General features: G+C 47.7%; 3 protein-coding genes across 5 annotated transcripts in view; 1 reads left to right on the top strand and 2 right to left on the bottom strand.

The window, feature by feature from the left end:
* Positions 1 to 113: 113 nt before the first annotated feature.
* UQCC6 (ubiquinol-cytochrome c reductase complex assembly factor 6) lies at positions 114 to 7,132 on the bottom strand. The gene is made up of 3 exons (XM_090043222.1): positions 7,003 to 7,132; positions 6,483 to 6,634; positions 114 to 4,113 (listed from the first exon to the last, which is right to left on the bottom strand). Exons 2-3 carry the CDS (start codon positions 6,588 to 6,590, stop codon positions 4,015 to 4,017), a joined length of 207 nt encoding a protein of 68 aa, XP_089899348.1. The 5' UTR covers positions 6,591 to 6,634; positions 7,003 to 7,132; the 3' UTR covers positions 114 to 4,014.
* Positions 7,133 to 7,170: 38 nt separating this feature from the next.
* The window catches only part of GLT8D2 (glycosyltransferase 8 domain containing 2), a 59,767-nt gene continuing 44,885 nt past the window's right edge, over positions 7,171 to 22,052 (bottom strand). Inside the window, exon 10 of the mRNA XM_090043220.1 lies at positions 7,171 to 7,309. Within this exon, the coding sequence (XP_089899346.1) occupies positions 7,254 to 7,309 (56 nt within the window). The 3' untranslated portion in view covers positions 7,171 to 7,253. The remainder of the gene's footprint in view (positions 7,310 to 22,052) is intronic.
* Positions 9,938 to 22,052, top strand: part of TDG (thymine DNA glycosylase) — a 24,655-nt gene continuing 12,540 nt past the window's right edge. The window contains exons 1-2 of one of the 3 annotated variants that reach the window (XM_090043205.1): positions 9,938 to 10,086; positions 14,189 to 14,337. In XM_090043205.1, the coding sequence (XP_089899331.1) occupies positions 14,265 to 14,337 (73 nt within the window). In that variant the 5' untranslated portion in view covers positions 9,938 to 10,086; positions 14,189 to 14,264. Of the gene's footprint in view, positions 10,195 to 11,446; positions 11,466 to 14,188; positions 14,338 to 22,052 lie in introns of those variants that run through there. The other 2 variants (XM_090043204.1, XM_090043206.1) reach the window with 2 other exon arrangements.

The raw sequence follows: 22,052 nt of genomic DNA, 5'->3' as shown, positions 1-22,052 counted from the left end.
CCTTGAGAAACACTGGCATAGAGGAATGAACCCTATATTTCAGCAGTGTTTCCCAGCCAGTGTGCTGTTAGACATGTCCAGGTGTGCCACAATCTTGGGGGGGGGGGGGGGGGGGGGGGGGGATGGCTACAGCCACTGCTGCCCTGCACTGCCACTGCACATTGGCTGGCCCTGCGCTAATTACCACCCCCTCTCCCCCCCTTGCATCCAGCTGCTTCCCCCTGCCCTCCTCTGCTCCACAGTCGGCTAGTGTGTTGTGGGATGGAAAAGGCTGGGAAACACTGCTTTAGCAAGTTATACTTAAAATTTAGTTTTCTCTTCCTATACATAGAAACACTACTTTTAAAAGAACATTCACTCCTGAACCCTAAGAAAAACTTTTAGACCAGGTATGTGATGTGTTTAAAGTTTGAATAGCATCAATTTAATTTAAAAGAAAGGACAGTGGTCCTGCTGGAATGAGTTGCCTGAATGTGGTCTGTAAATAATCTTGTGGAGAAAAATTACAGAGATGTGTCATCTGAAGTAGGGGTGTACTTGGTAGCCGCATTGGTCTAAAACAAGACATACAAAAAACTAGAACTCTTGGTTCCAAAATGATACCCTTTATTAGATCAACTGGGAAACTGCAAGAAAATTGTCCTTTTCTGCAAGCTTTTAGGCTCAGAGGCCCTTCATCAGGCTCTGGGAAAAGTATAGATGGTAAAAAGTCCCAATACATAGAAAATAAATTTCATTTTTGCACAGAGGGAGCTGGAGAGGGAAAGCTGTCCCCCTGGGCCTGTGACAAAGACAAAAACACTCACAAACCCAGAGTGACAGCTTTCCAGCTCCCTCTGCAAAAATTTGTAGCGCATCTCCAGTTCCTTGTTGTGCCCCCCGAATGAATTTGTAGGCAGCCACAAGATCACCTCTCAGCCTTCCTTTGTGGAGGCTGAAGAGATCCAGGTCCCTCAGTCTCTCCTCATAGGGCTTGGCCTGCAAAGCCTTAACCATGTGACTGACTCTCCTCTGGACCCTCTCAAGGTTATCCACGTCCTTCTTAAAGTACAGTGCCCAAAATTGGACACAGTACTCCAACTGCAGTCTGACTAATGCAGCATAGAGGGGAAGGATCAACTCCTTGGTTCTATTTATCATGCATCTTTTACCATCTATACCTTTGCCAGAGCCTGAGGAAGGGCCTTGGAGCCCAAAAGCTTGCAGAAGAAGATAGTTTTCTTGTCTTGCAATTTTCCAGTTGGTCTAATAAAGGGTATGATTTTGGAACCAAGAGTTCTAGTTTTTTTGTATGTCTTTTGAAGTACAGTGTTTTTAATGCAAGCCCTACACCTTTATAGATAGCTATTGGCTCTCTGCTGATAGGGAAATCTTCCTCGCTTAAACAGACTTTGGTTAAGGGGGTGAGATATGGGTACCTGTGTTTCTCTTAAATCTAATAATTGAGCTCAAGTGTTGCAATTTGATATGTAGTAAATTTCCAATTTGAAATGTAACAAATTTTAGGCACTGCTTTCCTAGATCTAGATGGGTTTGCTGAGAAAGATGTGTTATGAATAAGCTCCCTACCAGTGAGCTTTGTGAACCTTCCCTTGAAGCAATGCCCACTTAGACACATGGGCATTTCTACACACAATGCTTTACTGCGCAAGAGAGCCAATTACTGCACAGTAAGCATCTGCACCTACACATGCGGACGCTTACTGCACAGTAATTGGCTTTATTCCCAAGTAAATTTTGCTACCTGCAAATGCAAGTAGCACATTTACTCGTAATTAAGTGTGCAGTAGTGCAAATGTGCTCCCAGTCCAGTGCGCAGCAGCAGATGGGAGATTGCTCCCTGCCCTCGGGAGCTCCCTGTTCCTGGGGTGTGGGGATGATGTTCCCCTGCTCCAGCAGCAGGGAGCTCCCAGCCCCGAATTGTGGGACCGGGGCTGGGAGATCCTCATCTCCGGGTGCCAGCTCTGCAGTTGCAGGGCCAGTGCTGGAAGATCCTTCTTTCCCAGTGCCAACTCCAGTTACAGAATTGGCGCTGGGAGAGAAGGATCTCCCAGCACTGGCCCTGCAACTGCAGAGCTGGCACCTGGAGAAAAGGATCTCCCAGCATCAGCCCTAGGATTGTGAACTGGGCACTGGGAAAGAAGGCTCTTCCAGCCCCAGCTTCAGGAGCAGTGAAGCTGGTGCTGGGAGATAAAGATCTCCCAACTCCCACTCCCCAGTCATAACAGGGCTGGGAGTTCCCTGCTGGGGGAGGGTGGTGGGGCTGGGAAGCCTGTTCCCCACCCAGCTCCACAGTGAGCTGGGTAGAGAACAGACTCTCCAGCCCCTGCCCTGTGTTTGTAGAGCTGGGGCTGGGAACTGTCTCAGTCAGGGGCAAGTCCCAGCCCTATGCCCCAATCAAGGTGTGGGGCTTGGACAGAATTGCAGGGGTGGGGCAGGAATCCCCACCCAGCCAGGGGATTACTGCTAGCTGCCTCAGCAACAAATGAGGACGGGGGCTGGGATCTGCCCCTCTGCTGCAGCTCTTTCCAAGTCCCCTGTCCCCAGTTGGGGAGCCAGGCCATAAGCTTCCTGCTGCTGGGGCAGGGGGATATTGTCCCTACCTGGGCTCCAGGGGTGGAGTCAGCCCTGACAGCCCCTCAGGGGCAGGGAGCAATGTCCTGCCCCCTGCTTCCTGCCAGGCCCTGGGCTAGCACCCAGAGGAAGCCTAGAGCTCCTCCTGGCTGCTGCAGGGGACCAGTGCAGGGCCAGAAGCAGATTGCTGTCACGAGCATCTGTAAATGCCTACCTGGGTCAGTTTACTCCAGAGTAATTTCCTGTACAGAAACTGATCCTGCATTATGGGCATGTATAGACGCATCCTCTGAGTGGCAAATAGCATGAATTATGGTCGTGAGAGGTTGTCATCCCTCTCCATCTACTGTAAGTGTCTAGAGTTATTCTTTGCCAAACGTAAAAGATAAAGGAGGGGTCATCAACCAGGGGAACACATACCCCCAGGGGTACTTGGAAAGGTAATAGGGGGTACACATGGGTGGGCAGGGGGCAGAGCATGTCCTGGGGCATGGCAACAGCAGCATCTACCCCAGCGTGTTCCCCTACATTGCATCTTACCTGGGGGAGAGGCATGCTGGGTGCTGCCAGCCCCACACAGCACACTGTAGCACCTCGCTGCCCCAGCTCACTCTCTTGATTGGCTGCCACTGTCAGCCAATAGTAAATGGTGAGGAGGTGCCACAGACACCCTCTCCCTGCAGAGCTGCAAAGGGTCTGGTGGAGGCGGGGGGAGTGTTTCTGTGCCCACTCCCAGGAACAGGGTTCATTGGTAGCTTTTTCTCTATGCTAAATTGCCATTAGGCCCCAATTTACGTATGTAATTCATTCATGTAATTTTACTTGCCACATTTTTAACTAAGGTGTACTGGGGTCTGAAAGCAGGTTAAAGAGTTGCAGACATTTCTGATAAATCTAATGTCACCTAAGGAGTTGTAGGAGGGAATGGTAGGGGTCCTATATCACCTCAAACTAGGCATATTTCTATTTCTGTGCATGCATATAGAGAAACTCATATATATGTGTTACATCCACATAGGTGAGACTGTAATCTGGTACTGACACCACACACACACTAACTACTGCTGATTTGTACTAAAAAATCTTGACTTTTAAAGCTCCCTAAGACTTCTTGGTTAAATTCAAATTCCTAAAAACATTTCTTCAAGAGCAAATAGAAATTCAGTTTTAATGAGTTTTTAAAAATGCACATCAATGAAGAGAAAAATTCTGTTCTGCTGAAAACCAATACACATGATCTGTGGATAACCTGTTACAGTTATGACGGACAAGTATTCTTTACGCAAATACTATGGATTTTAAAATAAACGGGGAAAAAGGTTTTATGGAGTATGGTATTTCATGCATGGACTCAAGGTGATTTTTTTCAAAAGTTTTCAAATCCCATTGACAGAACTCCTATACCACTTAGGCACTTCTGAAAAGTCTATCCTTCATGAATTAAATACTCTGATCATTGTTCTGAGGTTTGTGTCTTTGAGTTACACCCAACAATTCTGTTTTCAGTTCTCCAGGCTGAGGAGGAGTTTCAGGTATACTCTGAAAAAAGAAAAGGAAAGTATGTATGTATAACTTGTTTCCAACAATGCCCAAGCCCTGGAAACTAAATTAAGAGAGCACCCCATCCCATAAGTGATAGTCAATCAGGTACCTTTCAAATTCAATTCCATCTATTTCTCACATCTGCCTATAACATTTTCTCCTCCTCTTACCGTTTTGTGGAGAAGTGAAGAATAATCCCATATATTCTAGCTCCTGAATTAAATTGATTCCAGAAATAGAAAGAGCTGCTTCCATAACTAACACTTAGTTCTTTTATAAAAGGTAGTATGGAGAGAGCATTTCTTGGATAGTAGAAAAACTAGTTTCTCTCCTTTCAAGATGCAACGGTTTGAGCTTTGTTTTATGCTTAATCATCCTGTTACTTCATATTTTATGGTAAGCAGCTGTCTCATTTTAATTAAATCATTAATTAATGGAGTGGCAGTACAACTGCCACTCCAGTTAATCTGGCAAGGTAGGACTCCCATAGGTATAATTAAAAAATAAATAAAAGACTGCATGTGTGGGAAATGATGTAAATGCACATCCTCAACAGCCCTCACAGTGGACTTAAAGATGACACCTAAATAATGAAGGTTTTTCTCATCCTCAGTTCAACCTTTGCTCAGCCACTATTAAACACTCAGGCCTCCTCACCGTTTAAACATAGATTATTTTACAGAGCTATGCATTGGATTGTCATCGTGAATGCAGATGTACAACAGAAATTTAAGCTACCACATATAATTTTTCCTATCAGAAGATTAAAAACAAAAATATATTTGCTTCTAGAACTCCAGGAAAATCCCTATTAACAGGACAAGAGCCATGTTAAAATTTCAGCTCAATAGGAAGGGAAAGAGTATTATGGTAAGAGGAAGTATTCCAACATCCTTTCCCTTCTCTCCTTAATAAATGTAAAGAGAGACAATGGAGAAAGGGAGGAGAGAGAAGAACAGCATGTGCCTACAGACAGAAGTTTGGAAATGGGGGGAGAAGAGACACGAAAAGACAGACATGCTAATAGACTATAAAAAGCTACTGCAAGATTTTATTTCATTTGATTTGCATTCTGTGATTTCCTACCAACTGAACCTCTACATTCAAAAGAGAAAATCTGACAAAATGGAGTTAGGGTCACAGCCACAAATTTCATATGATTTTTACCTAAATAATAGTTAGAATCCACCTTTCCCAAAAGGCTGACATATTTTAGCCCTCTCTGGCATGTCTACATGAGATGTTAAAAGTGCAGTAGACTTGTTCTGCTGAACATTAGTGTCATGGCAAAAGACATGCTAATATGCTAATACGCTAACATCGGGTAGAATTAGCCTACTGCGCATTAGCGTCACCTGAAAGTCATGCACCGGCAGTACCGCACAATAGTACCAATTACATCACATGGTACTAAACTTAATGTGCCATAATTACAGTGTATTAATGCATATGTAGATGTGCCCAGTCTTAGTAAAACGAAGTAACTTTTGCCAGGCTATGTGCGTCTTTACAAAAAGATTTGTTACGATAATGCAGTTCTATGCCCACAAGGCCTGGAAAGTTCACTTACCTTAGAAGAGTGGTTTTCAATCTTTCTAGACTCAAGGCACCCCTCGGAAAATGCTAGCTCTTAGTTTTCACTCTTTTTGACCACAGAAGAATAACGCGCTCCACGTCAGGCAAAAAAAGCCGATTTCTGATATAGTCCATTTTTTTTATATCTGTGCCTATCTAATAGAAGAGCAATGTCTCAGTGCACCTCTATTAATATCAGCTTTTTGAAGTAAAAATCATTTAAGTATTTTTGCCCCAGGGTGTCCATTGAAGGCAATTCCTATTCAAAGACATTCAACACAAGTTACTTAGCATAGACCAGACTAAGGGCCTTGTTCTACAGTCATTTTGGGCTGCTTCTCAAGCTCTTAATACCTGGATTGTCCATACATTAACACCTGAAACTAGTTTTGAGCACTCCTTGGGTGCTCAGAGTTACACCAGTCCAAGGCAGGATTATCTCTGATCTATGTTACCTAGCTTGTGTTACACTGATGTGGCAACTCTAGGCTACACCTTAGTGCAGGGGTTGTCAATCGGGGGGTATGCATGCCCCTGGGGGTACTTGGGAAGGCCCTAGGCAGTATGTGGCGGCAGCACAGAGAAGTGGAGGTACTTGGGAAGCAGCGGCACAGGGTGGGGCCAGAATGAGAGATCGGGGGTTCTTACTTTTCTGTCTCCAGGCCCCAACTAGCATGAACACGACTGCTCCAAACTCAAGCTAGCACTAACACCTAATGACGTGTGCGGCTCACCATGTAACCACTAGCAAGGCCCTAATGCAGGTAAAAGCTTTAAAGTCAAATACTCACCAGATCAGGTCTATAATATCTATGCACAACTTCTGCACCAGCAAACATTGCCAACATATTTAAGCAGAACATTTTCAAGTAGCGAGGCCAAGAAACCCCCACGGGCATGGGTGAAGAAGAGGGAGCAGCTGCAATCCAAATACTCCTCTTACCTGTGGGAATTAGAGGTGGGGGGGGAAGCAATCATGATTAGCAAATTCCATTTCGCCCTTCCCCACACAATTTTGGCTTTGGGGATTTGTTAGCAACAAACACGTCTGGGGTTAATCAAAATCAGGAGACAGGGGGCCCTTAGGGGGGCAATTTGAAGTGAGACACTAATTATTAAAAGCTGGAAAGGCAGGGAAAGAAGAAGGCTGCTTTTTGTCAGGGATAGAGCCCACAAGCATCCTCCAGGGGTCCCAGTGACCTTCAGAGACGTCCTCTGCTCCTGCCCCAAAGGCACCTTGAAGGGACCCCTGTGCCCGGCCACCACGCGACCCCTACAAGCAAGCAAGCGGGCTGCAGGAAATGCTCCTACTTATCTGGAGGCGGCCCCAGGGCGCAGCGGCTCCGCACCGGGCACCGACACCAGGGCGACCAGCTGCCTGCCAACCCCAAGGGCAGCGAGCCCCGCGCCCAAAGTCAGCACGACGTTTACCACCCAACCACGTGACCCCCCTCGCTCTGACGTCATCTCTGCCCGGACTCCAGCAGCCGCCCACGTGACGGCGGCTCGCCGCCAGGGGTCGCTGCAGCAAGAGCCTGTTGAATCCGTCCCGCGCCGGCTAGTCACGTTCGGAAGGGCTTCAGCTCAGGCCCAGGGCGGGCGCTGCGCCCTCTCCTTGCTGCAAGAGCAAGAACAGGTTGGGGGGCGGGGGTTAGAGTTATTTATTTTTTAGACTGCAAAACTCTAGTTGGTTTAATAAAAGATATCACTTCTGCCACCAGTCCTGATTGCTGCAAGAGCTACTTTTCAGGTGGGAGGGTCAAATAAGACTCGCCTCGGTTGCGTGGGGACAGCAAGCCCCCCAGCAACACCCCCTGCAGCAACCCCAATGGAAGGGCTGGGCACAGGGCAGGAGATGCCAATGTCCGTGATGTTTGGAGATGTCACAGGCGTTCCTGATTAATGAAAGCCAGGAGTTTTCAGTTGAAAGAGATTTTATTTTTATTTTTTTACCTTCTTGGTTACAGAGAAAAGGCCTGGCAAGGCTCAAAACCCAGGAGTCAAAGTGGTGATAGATGACAGAACAAGGGGCAAGGGTCTCAAATTGCAGCAAGGGAGATGTAGGTTGGGTATTAGGAAGGACTTCCTCACTAGGCGGGTGGAGAAACACTGGAACAGGTTACCCAGAGAAGTGGCTTGACAAAGCCCTGGCTGATATGATCTCGTTGGGGATGGTCATGCTTTGAGCAGGGGGTTGGACTAGATCAGTGGTTCTCAACTTTTTTTGTACCAGGACCCATCCCAACGGAGTGCCCCTCACTCCCAACCCACTGCTTCTTGCCCCCAAGCCTCAGCTCCCCAGTGTGTGGGGGAGAATGGAGGACCCCAAGCAGCCCCTTGCAGGCTGGAGCTCTACCAGCCTGCAAGGGAAAAGCCACCGCTTCCCACGTTTTTCTCCTTTAAAGGAGAATCCGTTTTTAAAGTTTGTTTGCAACCCTTTCATATATTCTTGCAACCCACTTTTGGGTCACAACCCACAGGTTGAGAAGCACTGGACTAGATGACCTCCCGAGGTCCCTTCCAACTCTAATTTTCTATTTGCTATGACAGACTTATGACTTCTGTATCAGTCTTATATTTGCATTATTATATTATCATATTATATTATTCTTTGCATTATTATATCTGAGTCGTGATTTTGACACATCTCTCCTAGCTCGGGTAGCAATAGTCCTCCTGTAAATATTTCAGATTTATTCTAAAGACATATGAGCAGAATCAAGCAAACCCCTTCTGTGTGAGCACTTGCAACAGTGATCAACACTGTTGGCTTCAAAAGGAAGTGCTTTTTCACACAGTGGGCACATTTACACGTGTATTAGTGCACCAGAGTTTATTGCTCCCCCCAGGCACAGTGTTCACACATGTACCTGGGACCACAGCACATTGAGCAGGGGTGGCACAGACCCAGCTGGCAGGGGACCCAGGGGAGTCAGCATGCCAGCCCAGGGCTCCTCTGACCAAGCTTAATGTGCTGCGAAGGGGCTGGCTGGGACATCAAGGTGCTACAGCCCCACGATGCACTTACTGTCTACACATGCATTGTGGCAGAGAAAATAACTCCACTGTAAGACAGTACTTTTGTCAGGCAGTACTATCCTATGGTGGAGTTAATTAGTTTACTCTGGTCTAATAATGCCACACTGCGGATAGTGATGCTTTATTGCGGAGCTAATTAGTCAACTCCACAGTAAAGTGCACATGTAGATATGCCCTGTGTGTAATTAAAGGGTGGAATGCATTGCCACCAGATGTGGAAGCTAACAGTTTAGCCAGATTCAAAAAGGGATTGGACAAAGTCTTGGAGGAAAGGGGCATCAGTAGCTAGGAGTTAGGGGCACAGCCTCTGAATCAGAACTTCCTAGACCTTAAGGCCGTGTCCACATGTGCGGCATACTGTACAGTTGTTACTGCACAGTCATTTAGTACTTGCATAAGCAAGTACTAAATGACTGTGCACTAAACGGTGTTCATGCCCAGTATCATTGCCGCACGGTTATTTTTAGATGCTATTGCACAGTAGTAACAAACTCATTACTACTGTGCAGCAGCATCGCCATCATGGTTTATGGCTGCTGATGCTACAGTGCTGTAGCATCTCGTGTAGACACACCTTAAATGCTGGGGGCTGCAAGTGAGAGCCAGTGAGGGGAAAAAACCTGGTCACTCTGCCTTTCAGCATCCACTGTGCCACCGTGCAGCACTAGAGACTGGGCCAACGGCCTGACGGTGTGACCTAGCAAGTGGCAGTTCTGTTCTCATGCTCCAAGGTGCGTGGGTCACCATTTGCACCATCAGGAGCACAAAAGCAGCTTCCAAACAGACAAAGTGCTCGGCAATAACTACTAAACAGCAGTATTTCTTGCCGCGGACTAGCCCTGCATTTTCTCCCAAGGCCTTTCAAGGGTTTTTTCACCCCAGTTGCAGCCCGGTGGTTCTTCTCTAGACTTTTGCCAGGTCTCTGCTTGCATCACACAGGGTGGGCTGCTAAACGCCAGTGGCTGGGCTGGGAGGAGAGCCGGATGTCTGGGCGCTGTGGGCTGCCTGGCTCTTCAGGTGCGACCAGGCAGACAAGGCACTTTGGGAGGATGCCACATCCTTTATTAGACAAACGCACTGGTTGGAAAACCGGCTTTTGCAAGATTTCCGGCCCAGACAGCCTTCTTCACTTATAGAGACCAGGCAGGAGGACTTGCACAGGCCGTGCCTCGCACGTGGAGCAGAGCACCCCCTGCTCGGGGAGGCTCAAAGAAGACGCCTCAGCCCCACTCAGGCCGAGGCCCTGCCTAGCGCCAATCCACGCAGGCCCAGGCTCGGGCCTGCCGGCTGCTGATTGGCTGCTTGCTCGCACGTGACCAGCGTGACTGCCCGGCCGGTCAGCTCCGCCAGGCGACGGTAAAGGGGAGGGGGGAGGGGCTGCGGGGGGAGCTGGGCTCGCCGCGCGCTGACAATAGCCCGCCAGGCCGCGCCGGCGCCGGGGATGGAGGCCGAGGGCTCGGGCAGGTAGGCGGCCGGGCGGGCCCAAGGTGGGGGCGGCCCCGGAAGCCCCGTTCTGCGTGGGGGGAGCCCTGGGAGTGGGGGACAGGGAGTGTTGCCAGCGGGGGGGCGCGAGAGCGCGCCGGCCGGTCCGCTTCCGGGCACGTGACCCCCCCCCCCCCCGAGGCGTAGCCGTTTGGGCGCGTGTCCCCCCTCCGCGGGGCCCGTTGAGGGGGCGTCCTCGCTGCTGATGCTGCGCTCCGCCTCACTGCGACCCACGGGGCGGGAAATGCCGCGTGCGACTGGCGGCGCTGCCACCCGCCCCACTGCCAAACTCCCGAGCTCCTTCCTCCCCAAAGACAGCTGGATCGGGGCCGGGCCACTTCCTGGCCCTCCACAGCTGGATCGGGGCCAGGCCCCAACCCCTCGCCCCCCAACAAAACAGCTGGATCAGAGTCAGGTTATGTTCCTGTCCTCCCAAAAACAGTTGGAAAGGGGCCACATCCCCATCCCCCCACAGGTGGATCAGGGCCAGGCCACATCCCCCCCCAGTTGGATCCCAGCTGTGCCATACCCCTCCCCCACTGAGTGGCCAGGCTGTCCCATCCACATGACTGGATGGGACCCCACTAGCACTGTCCAGGGTGCTGGATTGAGACCACTGGGTGGATCTGGCCAATGGCCCATTTAGCCCACTAGCCAAAAAGGTTGAGCACTATGCAATGGTTTCCAAACTCTGATAGATTGCGTACCACCGATTTAAAATGATACAACCTTAAGTACCACTAGCACATTTTTGTCATATAAAGTAATTATAATCAATGTTAACTCGTACCACTGACAGGTTGTCTGCATACCCCTGGTGGTACCCATACTGCAGATTGGGGTCTTGAATTCCCATAAACTAGGGATAGTCAGCCTTTCCTGGCTGTGTGCTGAAATAACCCAACCTGAGTCATGCACTAGCTGGCATGCACTAGGATGTGGCTGCCACTGCTGTTTGCATGGGTGTATGCTTGCCAAGCCCCACATCCACAGGCTGTATTTGGCCCATGGGCCGTAGGTTGCTGACCCCTGCCTTAAGCAAAGGACAGGTTTGAACCTAGGCGTCCCACATCCCTACCCCTCGGCTGTTGGATACAAGGGAGATGATGATGACATCATATTGTCATCATATGTGAATTTAGGCCTGAATTATTTTCCACGCAAAAAAATACAGTGGGTTTGTACCTGGGGTGACCAAAGCCACGTTTTTTTCAGCAACTTGACTCTTCACCAAAAATGACTTCTTGATCTACGTAAGGATCAGTATGTAAATGGAGATGGGATATATATGGTCTATATGGGGGGGATCTGTATGCATATGGAGGGTGTATGAAGCAGAAATCTGTAGTGTATGGGGGGAGGAAGGTGGGGTCTGCATGTATATATGACATAAATATTATAACGGCCTGGAGCCTGAGATTTCATTGAGGAGTTCTGTGTGTTTCTGTGTATAGAGTTTTGTGTAAGTATGTGGGGGCTATATGTGGAGTAAGATACTCTGTGTGCATGGCTTGGAAGTCAGATTTCTCTCTGATGTGAGCAGAAATGACCAGTTAAAGTAAAGATTAAAGGTATTAATGTATCTGTCTTTGGCTAATTGTGTCACTTATGCATCTGTAATATCTTGTGCTCCATTTTAGATAGAACAACATACCCTACTGGTATAACAGGAAGGATTTCAGTGTTTTCTAAAATCTGACAAATGTTAAGTCCAACAGCAGCTTTAAATCAGTCCCACACTCTGTGTAGTTGTTAGTGTAGATTTAACAATATAAACTGTAATGTGTTCTAACATATGGGGCAATAGAAAAGTACAAGAAAATTATACATGTGTTTAGAAGTGCACCAGTACATCTATCTATGTCAGATGGGCACCAATAAAAGGCAAATTGACCGGCTTTTTTTGGCCAGTGTAGCCAATAATGTCACCGATAAATGCTACAGCATGCCCGTGGCCAGGAATGCAGCCCGGCAGCTTGGAGAGCAGTATCTGACCAGTAAATCTGCGGGAGGGAAGGGGTGTTGGGGGTCAGGTCGAGTCCCCCACAGTGAGGAAGGGAGTAGAGCAGGGGCAGGGGGAGGTGCTGTCCAGCCAGGGTAGGGAATGGCTCATCCGGGAGGTGAAGCGGGTGGGAAGGGTGGAGAGGGGGAGCCTGTAGCGGGCTGCCCACCCTTGCCCCATGCACAATTCTGGGGGGCACATGTCTCCCTGCATCTCCCAGCTGAGCTTCCCACAGCTTCACACCATACTCTACCCCACCTCAGCTGAGCAGCTCCTGCCCCGCCCCATTCCTTCCCTCACCATCTTGGTCTCGATCTGCCCCATGTCCCTTCCCCCCACAGACTTACCGGCCACACACTACTCTCTGAGCTGCTGGGCTGCATATTGGCTATCAGATCATTATTGGCGGATATGGCTGGTTAATAATAGGTAGGGCTGTGCAAAACGGCTGTCTCATTTCGATTTCAAATTCAGCCATTTTGGAGGACAGTGATTTGCTTCTCAGGGCAGCCATGAGAAGCCCCTGAGGCTGCCCTGCCTGGCCCCATCCCCCACCCGGCCCCAGCCTCCCGGCACTTAAAAAAAAAAAAAAGGCCCCACACTCACACGAGCTGTAGCAGCAGCAGTCATGGCCTCTGGGCGGCTCATGGCAGAGCCCTGCTGTGCAGCATGGGGCAGTGGGGGGCAGCAGGGATTGCACACACACCCCGCCCCCGCTTGGTACCTGCATGGCAGCTGCCCTATGGCTCAGGTGCAGTGTGGCTCAGCAGGGCGCTGTGCTGTCCGGGAACTGGGGCAGCTCCAGCAGTCAGCCGGATCCGGCCCAGCACCACTCAGCCCCCGTGGCCCCAGCTCCCAGACAGCACACAGCGCCCTGCCGATCCATGCTCCACCCACACCATGGTGGGGGGAGAGCCATCAGGGGCAGGGTTGGGCGGCGGGGGAGATTGGGGAGCAGGGCCTGTGCAGGGGGGCTCTGCCATGTGGCCCCAGAGTCCCCACGGCCCCTGCTACAGCTGGTAAGGGCCGGGCTTCTTTTGTTTTTTGTTTCTCAAGTGCAGGAAGCAGGGCCAGGTGAGGCATGGGGCCGGGCAGGACAGCCATGGCGGCTTCTCCTACAGCTCCCCTGGCTGTGCTCAGCACAGGCTTCGCCAAGCAGACTTGGATGCTGGTGCTGGCACCAGCTGGCAGCAGCAGCATACTGCCGTCCCTCACGCGGATCCAGGGTCCTGCACCCTCCAGGAGGGCTGTGGGGCTGAGCCAGACTCCTCCCCGGGGGCACAGGACCCTGGATCTGTGCACAGGATGACAGCAGGCTGCCGTCCCTCCCCCAGAGCACTGGGATTGGAAGGAACCTCAGAGACAGATCGCAGACACTGGCCAGCTACAGATGTCAGTATCAGAGCAGTCCTTCTGCCCCTCTTCCCCTTCCCTCTTAGTTTCTGTTTACCTGCAAGCCCAGCTCCGAAACATCCATAACATTTCTGACACATTTTGGTTTTGTTTAGTTTCAGAGATGCTTCAGAGCCTTCCGTTTCATTTTGGATTCAATGTTTCGGCTACCAAAATGGGCTGAAACATCTCCAAGACAAAACAGCTGCCGAAATTTTGCACAACCCAAAACTCCGTTTATCAGTGCACCCCTACATGTGTTTTATATGTCTGTAGTAGTCTGGAAGTTCTGGCTCTTGTTTAGGGCATTATTTATATTACAAGGACATGAAGGTCACGTTTTCATTCTTAGTAATGCTTAACAGCCATTAATTAATCAGCATTGCCAGCCTATTCATTTAATGTTGGATACTCTACTGCTTTTTTATTAGATTTATCAATCATAAAAGCTGTGATTGGAGAATATAACCTACAACATGCATCAACCATAGTAAAGAGTGTGGAGTTTGTAATATACTGGATAGATTATAAACAATTCTGAAATGCTTGTAAAATGCGTCTTGCAATTTTTTTTTCTTCAAGGTATTATTCCCCTCTTCAACAAGCCCAAACATTTTATCCATTTCCATTCCATCAAGTGATAACTGGAGCTCCGAACATGGAAATTATGAATGAACAACAAACTCTGGAGGGGATTCCAGAGCCAAATTTTGCTTCAGAACCTACTCAAGGTAGGTTGCCTGAACTAATAATTTTATTATGTTAAAATCCATATTAACTGTACTTGCCAGCAGCCAATTTCTAGGGTGATGTCTTAAACTGCCCTGCTGAATTTTCTCTTTTTGACATTCTGCGCAAGCATTTGAATTTGATTTTTGTAATGTAAAAACCATAAAGAAATAAGACACCCATCCCTCGCTCAGTTCTGTAAAATGCTACTGTCCTAGGGCAAGTAATATTTTTGATAGGTGGGTAAATTGTTTTTAGTCAGTTTGGGTTGTGAATTTAAAAAATAAATAAGCATTTTAGTAGGCTGGTAAAGTTTCAAAGAAGTTTTGTAAAACAGTGGTAGTAGAACTCTTTTTCACTGATAATCTTTCAAGTAACCTTTTAATTACTATCCTGGTATTTCTGTGATTCATTGCAATTGTATGGCAGTAATTCAATGGTTTTGACTGTTGTTATTATTTTTTTTTAAACCTGCTACAAATGTGAGCTCACTGCAATCAATTTCTTGAAGTATACAGGAGTGTTATACTCTGAACATCGCTAGGTACTGTAGTGTTACATGGATTGCAGGTATACTGGTAGTTTAGCTACTGGTAAGAGGCAAGACACAGTTCTACAGCCCAGCCTTTATTGTTTACATCCCAAAGCACAAGAATATGCACTGTACCCACTGGGAGACTCAGGGAAAAAAGAAAATAACCTACAGACCAGAACTAGGTCTGTTTGGATCCACTGAGTTCCCTTCTGTTCCCTGCAGTCTAACTTAGGTTTAAATATAGTTTACTGTAACAAACATTCAGTAATTGATACATTTACTTTTCTTTTTTTCTGTTTCGCTAACTGGCCCTGGAAGGTGTCAGTTAGCTGTGATTTATATCCTTTTTGAGAGGATTTTACATCTCCTTCCTTTGCCATCATGGAATGTTGCCGAATACCATCCTTTCTTTTTTTTTTTTTTCCTTTTTAAGGTCTTCTCTGATAAGGCTGCTTTTGTTTTTTACAACTTGAATACAAGACTTAACATTTATCTATTATAGTACAGTTATATCTGGTATACTTGATTGCATCAATCACTATACTAGTATTCTTAATTTAAACTATAATATACTATGTTTGGGTTTATCTTAAGGCCCTGTTATATGATGTTTCGTACCAGGTCATGTGCTCTATTTAGTTTAATCTGCTGCTAGTTTAGCTGGACATGTTAGTTGGTTTCTTTACTTTGCTGACCAGACCAATTGTAAAGTCTGTAAGGGTTTCCTTTGTGGTCATTAAACAGTCTGTTAGACCTTCTGCTTTAGTCACACATCTGGAGCTTGGCCTTGTCTTATTTCTAAACCTTTTTTTTTTTTTTATTTTCTGCTTATTAGATTTGGTGTTAACAAACTGGAAAGGGAGCCCATGTCATTTTGGTACTTTTTGCTTATTGCTTGCCCATCATATCATTCTTTAACAGGTAGTGTGACATCTGTCATGTGCGAATGCGTGTTGAATGTCTGAAATAACTGCACTTTTCCATCATCTCAAAATCACTCCTTTATCTGTCTCCCATCTCTTTGTATATATGTGCAAGTCTGTCTCTACTAACATGCAACAATGATACAATGGTATCATTTGTTTACCTAAATGCTGTAGATACGTAAATCCTTATTTTCAACAATTATAACTGTGGGCCGAAAGGAAATTGTAGGGAAAGGTCTCCCATCTTCATATTTAAATGTCAGATACTGCTGGCCACCCTTAAAGAGATACTGCTATTTAATACAATTAATGGACATACAGATTGTTATATTTAGTACACTTAAGCTTCTTTTGTATTTATATAACAGGAAGAATTAGATCTTGCCATGAAGTAAAAGTTTCTTTAATCATGCTTTCATGTAGTTTTCAATAACTCTGGTAGTTTTCTATTACCCAGCTGCTTCATGCTCTTTTTCAGTGAAGGCCAGCCTTTTTGGTACAGGGGTATAGTTTGTAGCTGTGTTGGTGTCAGGACAAGGTTCTTTGAGTGAATATGATATCTTTTATTAGACCAACTTAAATAGTTGGGGGGTTTTTGCAAGAACGACTTTTTTTTCAAAAAACATTTTTGAAAATTTTTTTCCAACTATTTACATTGGTCTAATAAAATATATCATATTCACCCAAAGAACCTTGTCAACCTTTTTGGTAGGCATGCCACAGATTAGCTTCATGTGCTCCTTGAGTGCCACTCTGATATTTTTCCCTTACCTCAACTTTCTGCTCCCTGACCAAGCTGCAGCCCTGCTTTCTGCTTCCTGCCCCATGCTCCTGGTGTAATCTGGTGCTCTGATTTCTGCTCCCTGCCCTATCTACTGCCAGGCTACCTGTCTCCTCCCTAGTCTGCCATGTGCCACACACATAGAGGTTGGCTGCCTATGCTATTTGTGGCAGTTAGCTGCAGGCTAGCGACCCTTGTTGAAAGCATTGAAATGGGGGTGAAGTCTCCACAAGTTTATTAGTTGGGCTTGAAAAATTGACTAGAGACCTATGAGCCCTACCAGCCAGGAAAATTAAACCTGACAATCCAGGGAGAAATATGAAAGACAAAGATGATACAGCAACTTGCAAAGGGGAAAATAGCTGGTATTTCCTACTGGAAAGCTGTCACTGAACTGTGCTTGGGTGTTCCATTTTTAATGACACCATCAGGGCAAAAGTGTCTTCTAAGTTTGAGATTTCTTCTGGTTGTTTTTTGCAAGTAAGGAGACTTAATCTGCTCCCTCAAGAGACTTTTGGTTGTATAAGAAAACACCTTGCTGCTGTAAAAGAGGAAGGAAAGGTGATCCGTTGTTCTGCCTCGCACACTGCATACAATATTTCAGAGACCTTCCTTGTAAATAATTCTGTCATTGGTAAATAGGTCTTTGGATTTTTTTTTGATGCTGTTCGTTAGCATCAAAATAAGAGTGGCATAAGGACTCGCTTGGATCATGTTACGACCAATAGTTATAGCTCAGATGCTTAGTATGCTAGAATTTTAAAATATATATTTTATCTCATCTGCACAGGTAAATTCTGTTTTGTATATACTCTTTAAGTAACAATTATCTTCAGGAATCATTTAAATTGAAAAGCTGTGGCACTCTCGAGTTTTAAATGTCACCTCAGAGTATTTCTGTTCAAAGAAGTGCACACTAAATAATCTGTGCAGTTTTATCCATGTTTACTTCATGGGTTTATATCATGGCATATACCTTACATCAGTGTTTCCCAACCTTTTTCGCCCCATGGCATACTTACCTAAATAAAAACTTAAATAGTGATGGACCTATCACCTGGACAAGGGAGAAGAGATTGATGTCATATATCTTGACTTCAGAAAAGCCTTTGATCTGGTATCCCACGATCACCTCTTGGCCAAACTGGCCAGTTGTGGCCTTGGCTCCACCACGGTCCGCTGGCTGGGAAACTGGCTCCGTGGTCGGACCCAGAGGGTTGTGATTGATGGCAGTCACTCATCGTGGTGCCCTGTGACCAGTGGGGTCCCTCAAGGCTCTGTCCTAGGATCCATCCTGTTCAACATCTTCATTAATGATGTGGACATTGGAGTCAGGAGTGGACTGGCCAAGTTCACCGATGACACCAAACTTTGGGGCAAAGCATCCACGCCAGAAGATAGGCGGGTGATCCAGGCTGACCTGGACAAGCTCAGCAAATGGGCGGACGAGAACCTGATGGTGTTTAACACTGAAAAATGCAAGGTTCTCCACCTTGGGAGGAAAAACCTGCAGCATCCGTATAGGCTCGGCAGTGCTACGTTGGATAGCACTACAGAAGAAAGAGACTTGGGGGTCATCATTGACCATAAGATGAACATGAGCCTCCAATGCGATGCTGCAGCTAGTAAAGCGACCAAAACGCTGGCTTGCATCCACAGATGCTTCTCAAGCAAATCCCGGGACGTCATTCTCCCCTTGTACTCGGCCTTGGTGAGGCCGCAGCTGGAGTGCTGCGTCCAGTTTTGGGCTGCACAATTCAAAAAGGATGTGGAGAAGCTTGAGAGAGTCCAGAGGAGAGCCACGCGCATGATCAGAGGTCAGGAAAACAGATCTTACGATGACAGGCTGAGAGCCATGGGACTTTTTAGCCTGGAAAAGCGTAGGCTCGGGGTGATCTGATGGCCACCTATAAGTTTATCAGGGGTGACCACCAGGATCTGGGGGAACGTTTGTTCACCAGAGCGCCCCAAGGGATGACGAGGTCGAACAGTCACAAACTCCTGCAAGACCGTTTCAGGCTGGACATAAGGAAGAATTTCTTTACTGTCCGAGCCCCCAAGGTCTGGAACAGTCTGCCAGCGGAGGTGGTTCAAGCATCTACATTGAACACCTTCAAGAATAAATTGGATGCTTATCTTGCTGGGATCCTATGACCCCAGCTGGCTTCATGCCCTTTGGGCAGGGGGCTGGACTCGATGATCTCCCGAGGTCCCTTCCATAGTTTCATAGTAGCTAGAGTCGGAAGGGACCTAGGTAGATCATCTAGTCCGACCCCCTGCCTTGGCAGGAAAGAGCACCGGGGTCAGATGACCCCGGCAAGGTGCTCATCTAACTTCCTTTTAAAAATCCCCAGGCTAGGAGCCTGCACCACTTCCCCTGGAAGCTGGTTCCAGGCCCTAGCCGCCCTGACTGTGAAGTAGCGCCTCCTAATATCTAATCTAAACTTACCCTCCGCCAGCTTGTGACCGTTACTCCTGGTCACTCCTGGCAGCGCACGGGGGAACAGGGACTCCCCCAATACCTGCTGATCCCCCCTGACCAGTTTGTAGCAGGCCACAAGGTCCCCCCTTAACCTTCTCTTGTGGAGGCTAAACAGGTTCAGGTCCCGTAGCCTCTCCTCATAAGGCCTGCCCTGCTGACCCCTGATCATACGAGTGGCCCTCCTCTGAACTCTTTCCATATCGTCCACGTCCCTCTTGAAGTGTGGCGCCCAGAACTGGACGCAGTACTCCAGCTGCGGCCTGACCAGTGCCGCATAGAGGGGGAGGATCACCTCCCTGGACCTGCTCGAGATGCATCTGTGGATGCATGACAGGGTACGGTTGGCCTTCTTGACTGCCTCCCCACACTGCCGGCGCATGTTCATCGTGGAGTCAATGACGACTCCAAGATCCTTTTCCGTCTCCGTGCTGGCAAGAGGGGAGTTCCCCAACCTGTAAGTGTGGTGCCGGTTCTTCCTCCCCATGTGCAATACCTTGCACTTATCAGTGTTAAACCCCATCCTATTCTCATCCGCCCACCGTTGCAACCTGTCAAGGTCAGCTTGTAGCCTATTGCACCCTTCTAGTGCACCCACATCCCCCCACATCTTAGTGTCATCAGCAAACTTGAACAGGGTGCTTTCTACCCCCTCATCCAAGTCACTGATGAAGATGTTGAACAGTGCGGGCCCGAGGACCGAGCCCTGCGGAACCCCACTGCCCACATCCTTCCAGGTCGAGAAGAACCCATCCACTACCACCCTCTGGGTGCGGCCCTCCAACCAGTTGGCGACCCATTTGACCGTGTGGGCATCGACACCACAGTCTCCCAGCTTTTTGATGAGGACAGGGTGAGAGACAGTGTCGAAAGCCTTCCGGAAGTCCAGAAAGACTACATCCACAGCAACCCCTGCGTCTAATGATTTGGTGACCTGATCGTAAAAGGCCACCAGGTTGGTCTGACAAGACCTGCCACTGATGAACCCATGTTGGTTGCCCCTGAGCATGCATTCCCCCGCAAGGCCCTCCTGGATGTGTGCCAGGATAATTTTTTCAAAGAGCTTACCCGGGATTGAGGTAAGACTACTGGCCTGTAATTTCCCGGGTCCTCTTTTTTTCCCTTTTTGAAGATAGGGACCACATTGGCCCTCTTCCAGTCCTCCGGCACCTCGCCAGAGCACCACGAGTGCTCATAGAGCCGCGCCAGGGGTCCCGCAATGACCTCGGCCAGTTCCTGTAGAACCCTAGGGTGAAGATTGTCCGGACCAGCGGACTTGAACACGTGCAGCCTCTCCAGAAGTACCCTAACTAACTCCTCGCTAACCCCTGGCCCAGGCGTGTCTCTCCCGGGGCCCGAGGGAGGCCCAGCAGGGAGGTGGCTGAACTGGTCCCTAATTAGGAAGACAGAGGCAAAGAAATCGTTAAATATGTTAGCTTTGTCATCTGGCATGATGACTAAGTTGCCCATCGTGTCCTGCAGGGGCCCCACATTACCCGGGACCCTCTTTTTACCCCCTATGTATTTGAAGAAGGACTTCTTATTGTCCTTAATCCGGGAAGCTAGTCCTATCTCCATCTCTGCCTTGGCCCTCCTGACTGCCCCCCTACATCCTCGGGCGACTGTAACATAGTCCTTCTTGGTGATGACCCCATCTCTCCATTGGGTGTATGCCTCCCTTTTAGCAAGGAGACATTCCCGGATGCTCTTAGTGAGCCATGGGGGTTTATGTGCCCTCCTGCTCCCTTTGACCCTTGTTGGGATTACCTCCCTTTGGGCATGGAGGATCGTCTCCTTAAGGAGCAACCACTCACCTTCCAGCCCTAATGTCTATGAAATCTATGAAATCTATGAAAAAAGCACTGCGGCACACCAGACATGGAATTGGGGTGGCGGGTGGCTTGCAGTCAGTCAGACGGCATTTTGGGCTGGAGCCACAACCCCTGCCTGGCTGGAGCCACACTCCTGGTCTGTCCCTGTCCGTGGCAGCAGCAGGCGAGGGGTATGGCTGCAGCCAGGTGGGGAACGTGGCTCCAGCCCAAAATGCCGCAGCACACCTGGATGTGTCTGACAGCACACTGGTTGAAAAATGCTGCCTTACATTATATATAATTATAGACATTTGTACTGTCCCTCTCACTTTCTCTTGTTAGACTTTTTACATGGCACTCTATCAAAACTATGATTTCTAACAATAAGCCTTCATATTTGAAAGCTGAACAGGAATATAAAACTTGTAATATTATTTACTGGAGCCTAGATTTTGTTGTTTCTGACTGTATTCCCTTCCCCCCAAAAAATCAACAGATGTTATGAACTTTTCTTTCCCTTTGGAGTATTATCAAGGGATCTTTGTTTCTACATAACAAATTAACTGTGTGACCATTATAATCTGGGTTTGTTCTGTAGCCAACCACTGTAGCTTCACTGTGAGAGTTGGTGTACTTGTGGATTTATTAAAAATATGCATTTACAGTGACCATACTGATGTAGCAAGTTATTGCTCGGTGCATAATTACACTGTGGAAATGAAGAAGGACTTCACTAAGCGTTTCTTAAACAGCAGGGCAAAATCGGAACTATTCAGCCTGTAAGATGATCTACAAGACTTGCAATATATAATATAGTTTGCAAGTTTGCAGCTTCTCAGTTATTAGAATTTATAACACAACTCTGAAACTTAAATTCTTCAATGAAGTCCTGGCTGGCTGAAGGATTATTATTAGGGGCAGTTAGGTAATTTTGGGGGTATGGTAGGGAACTCAAAGAAAAAGATATACGATACAGCTTCATTGTGACTAGCCCAGTTTGTGAAAACCTCCTGCTTTTACCAATCCCAACAGGAAGAACCACTTTTTTTTCATTGTTATGATTCAGCAAATTAACTAAACCTATCATCACGAACACCTTTTTTTTAATGAACTTTTCTCCGAGTTCCAGGGGGTTTGTTACTGTACCTAGATTTATTGTCAGCATATCATTGACTATCTTTTTAC

This window comes from Crocodylus siamensis, chromosome 4, assembly GCF_052110815.1.
Source record: "Crocodylus siamensis isolate JL-2025a chromosome 4, ASM5211081v1, whole genome shotgun sequence".
Lineage (NCBI taxonomy): Eukaryota > Metazoa > Chordata > Crocodylia > Crocodylidae > Crocodylus > Crocodylus siamensis.
This window is presented reverse-complemented; position numbering and strand designations above follow the sequence as displayed.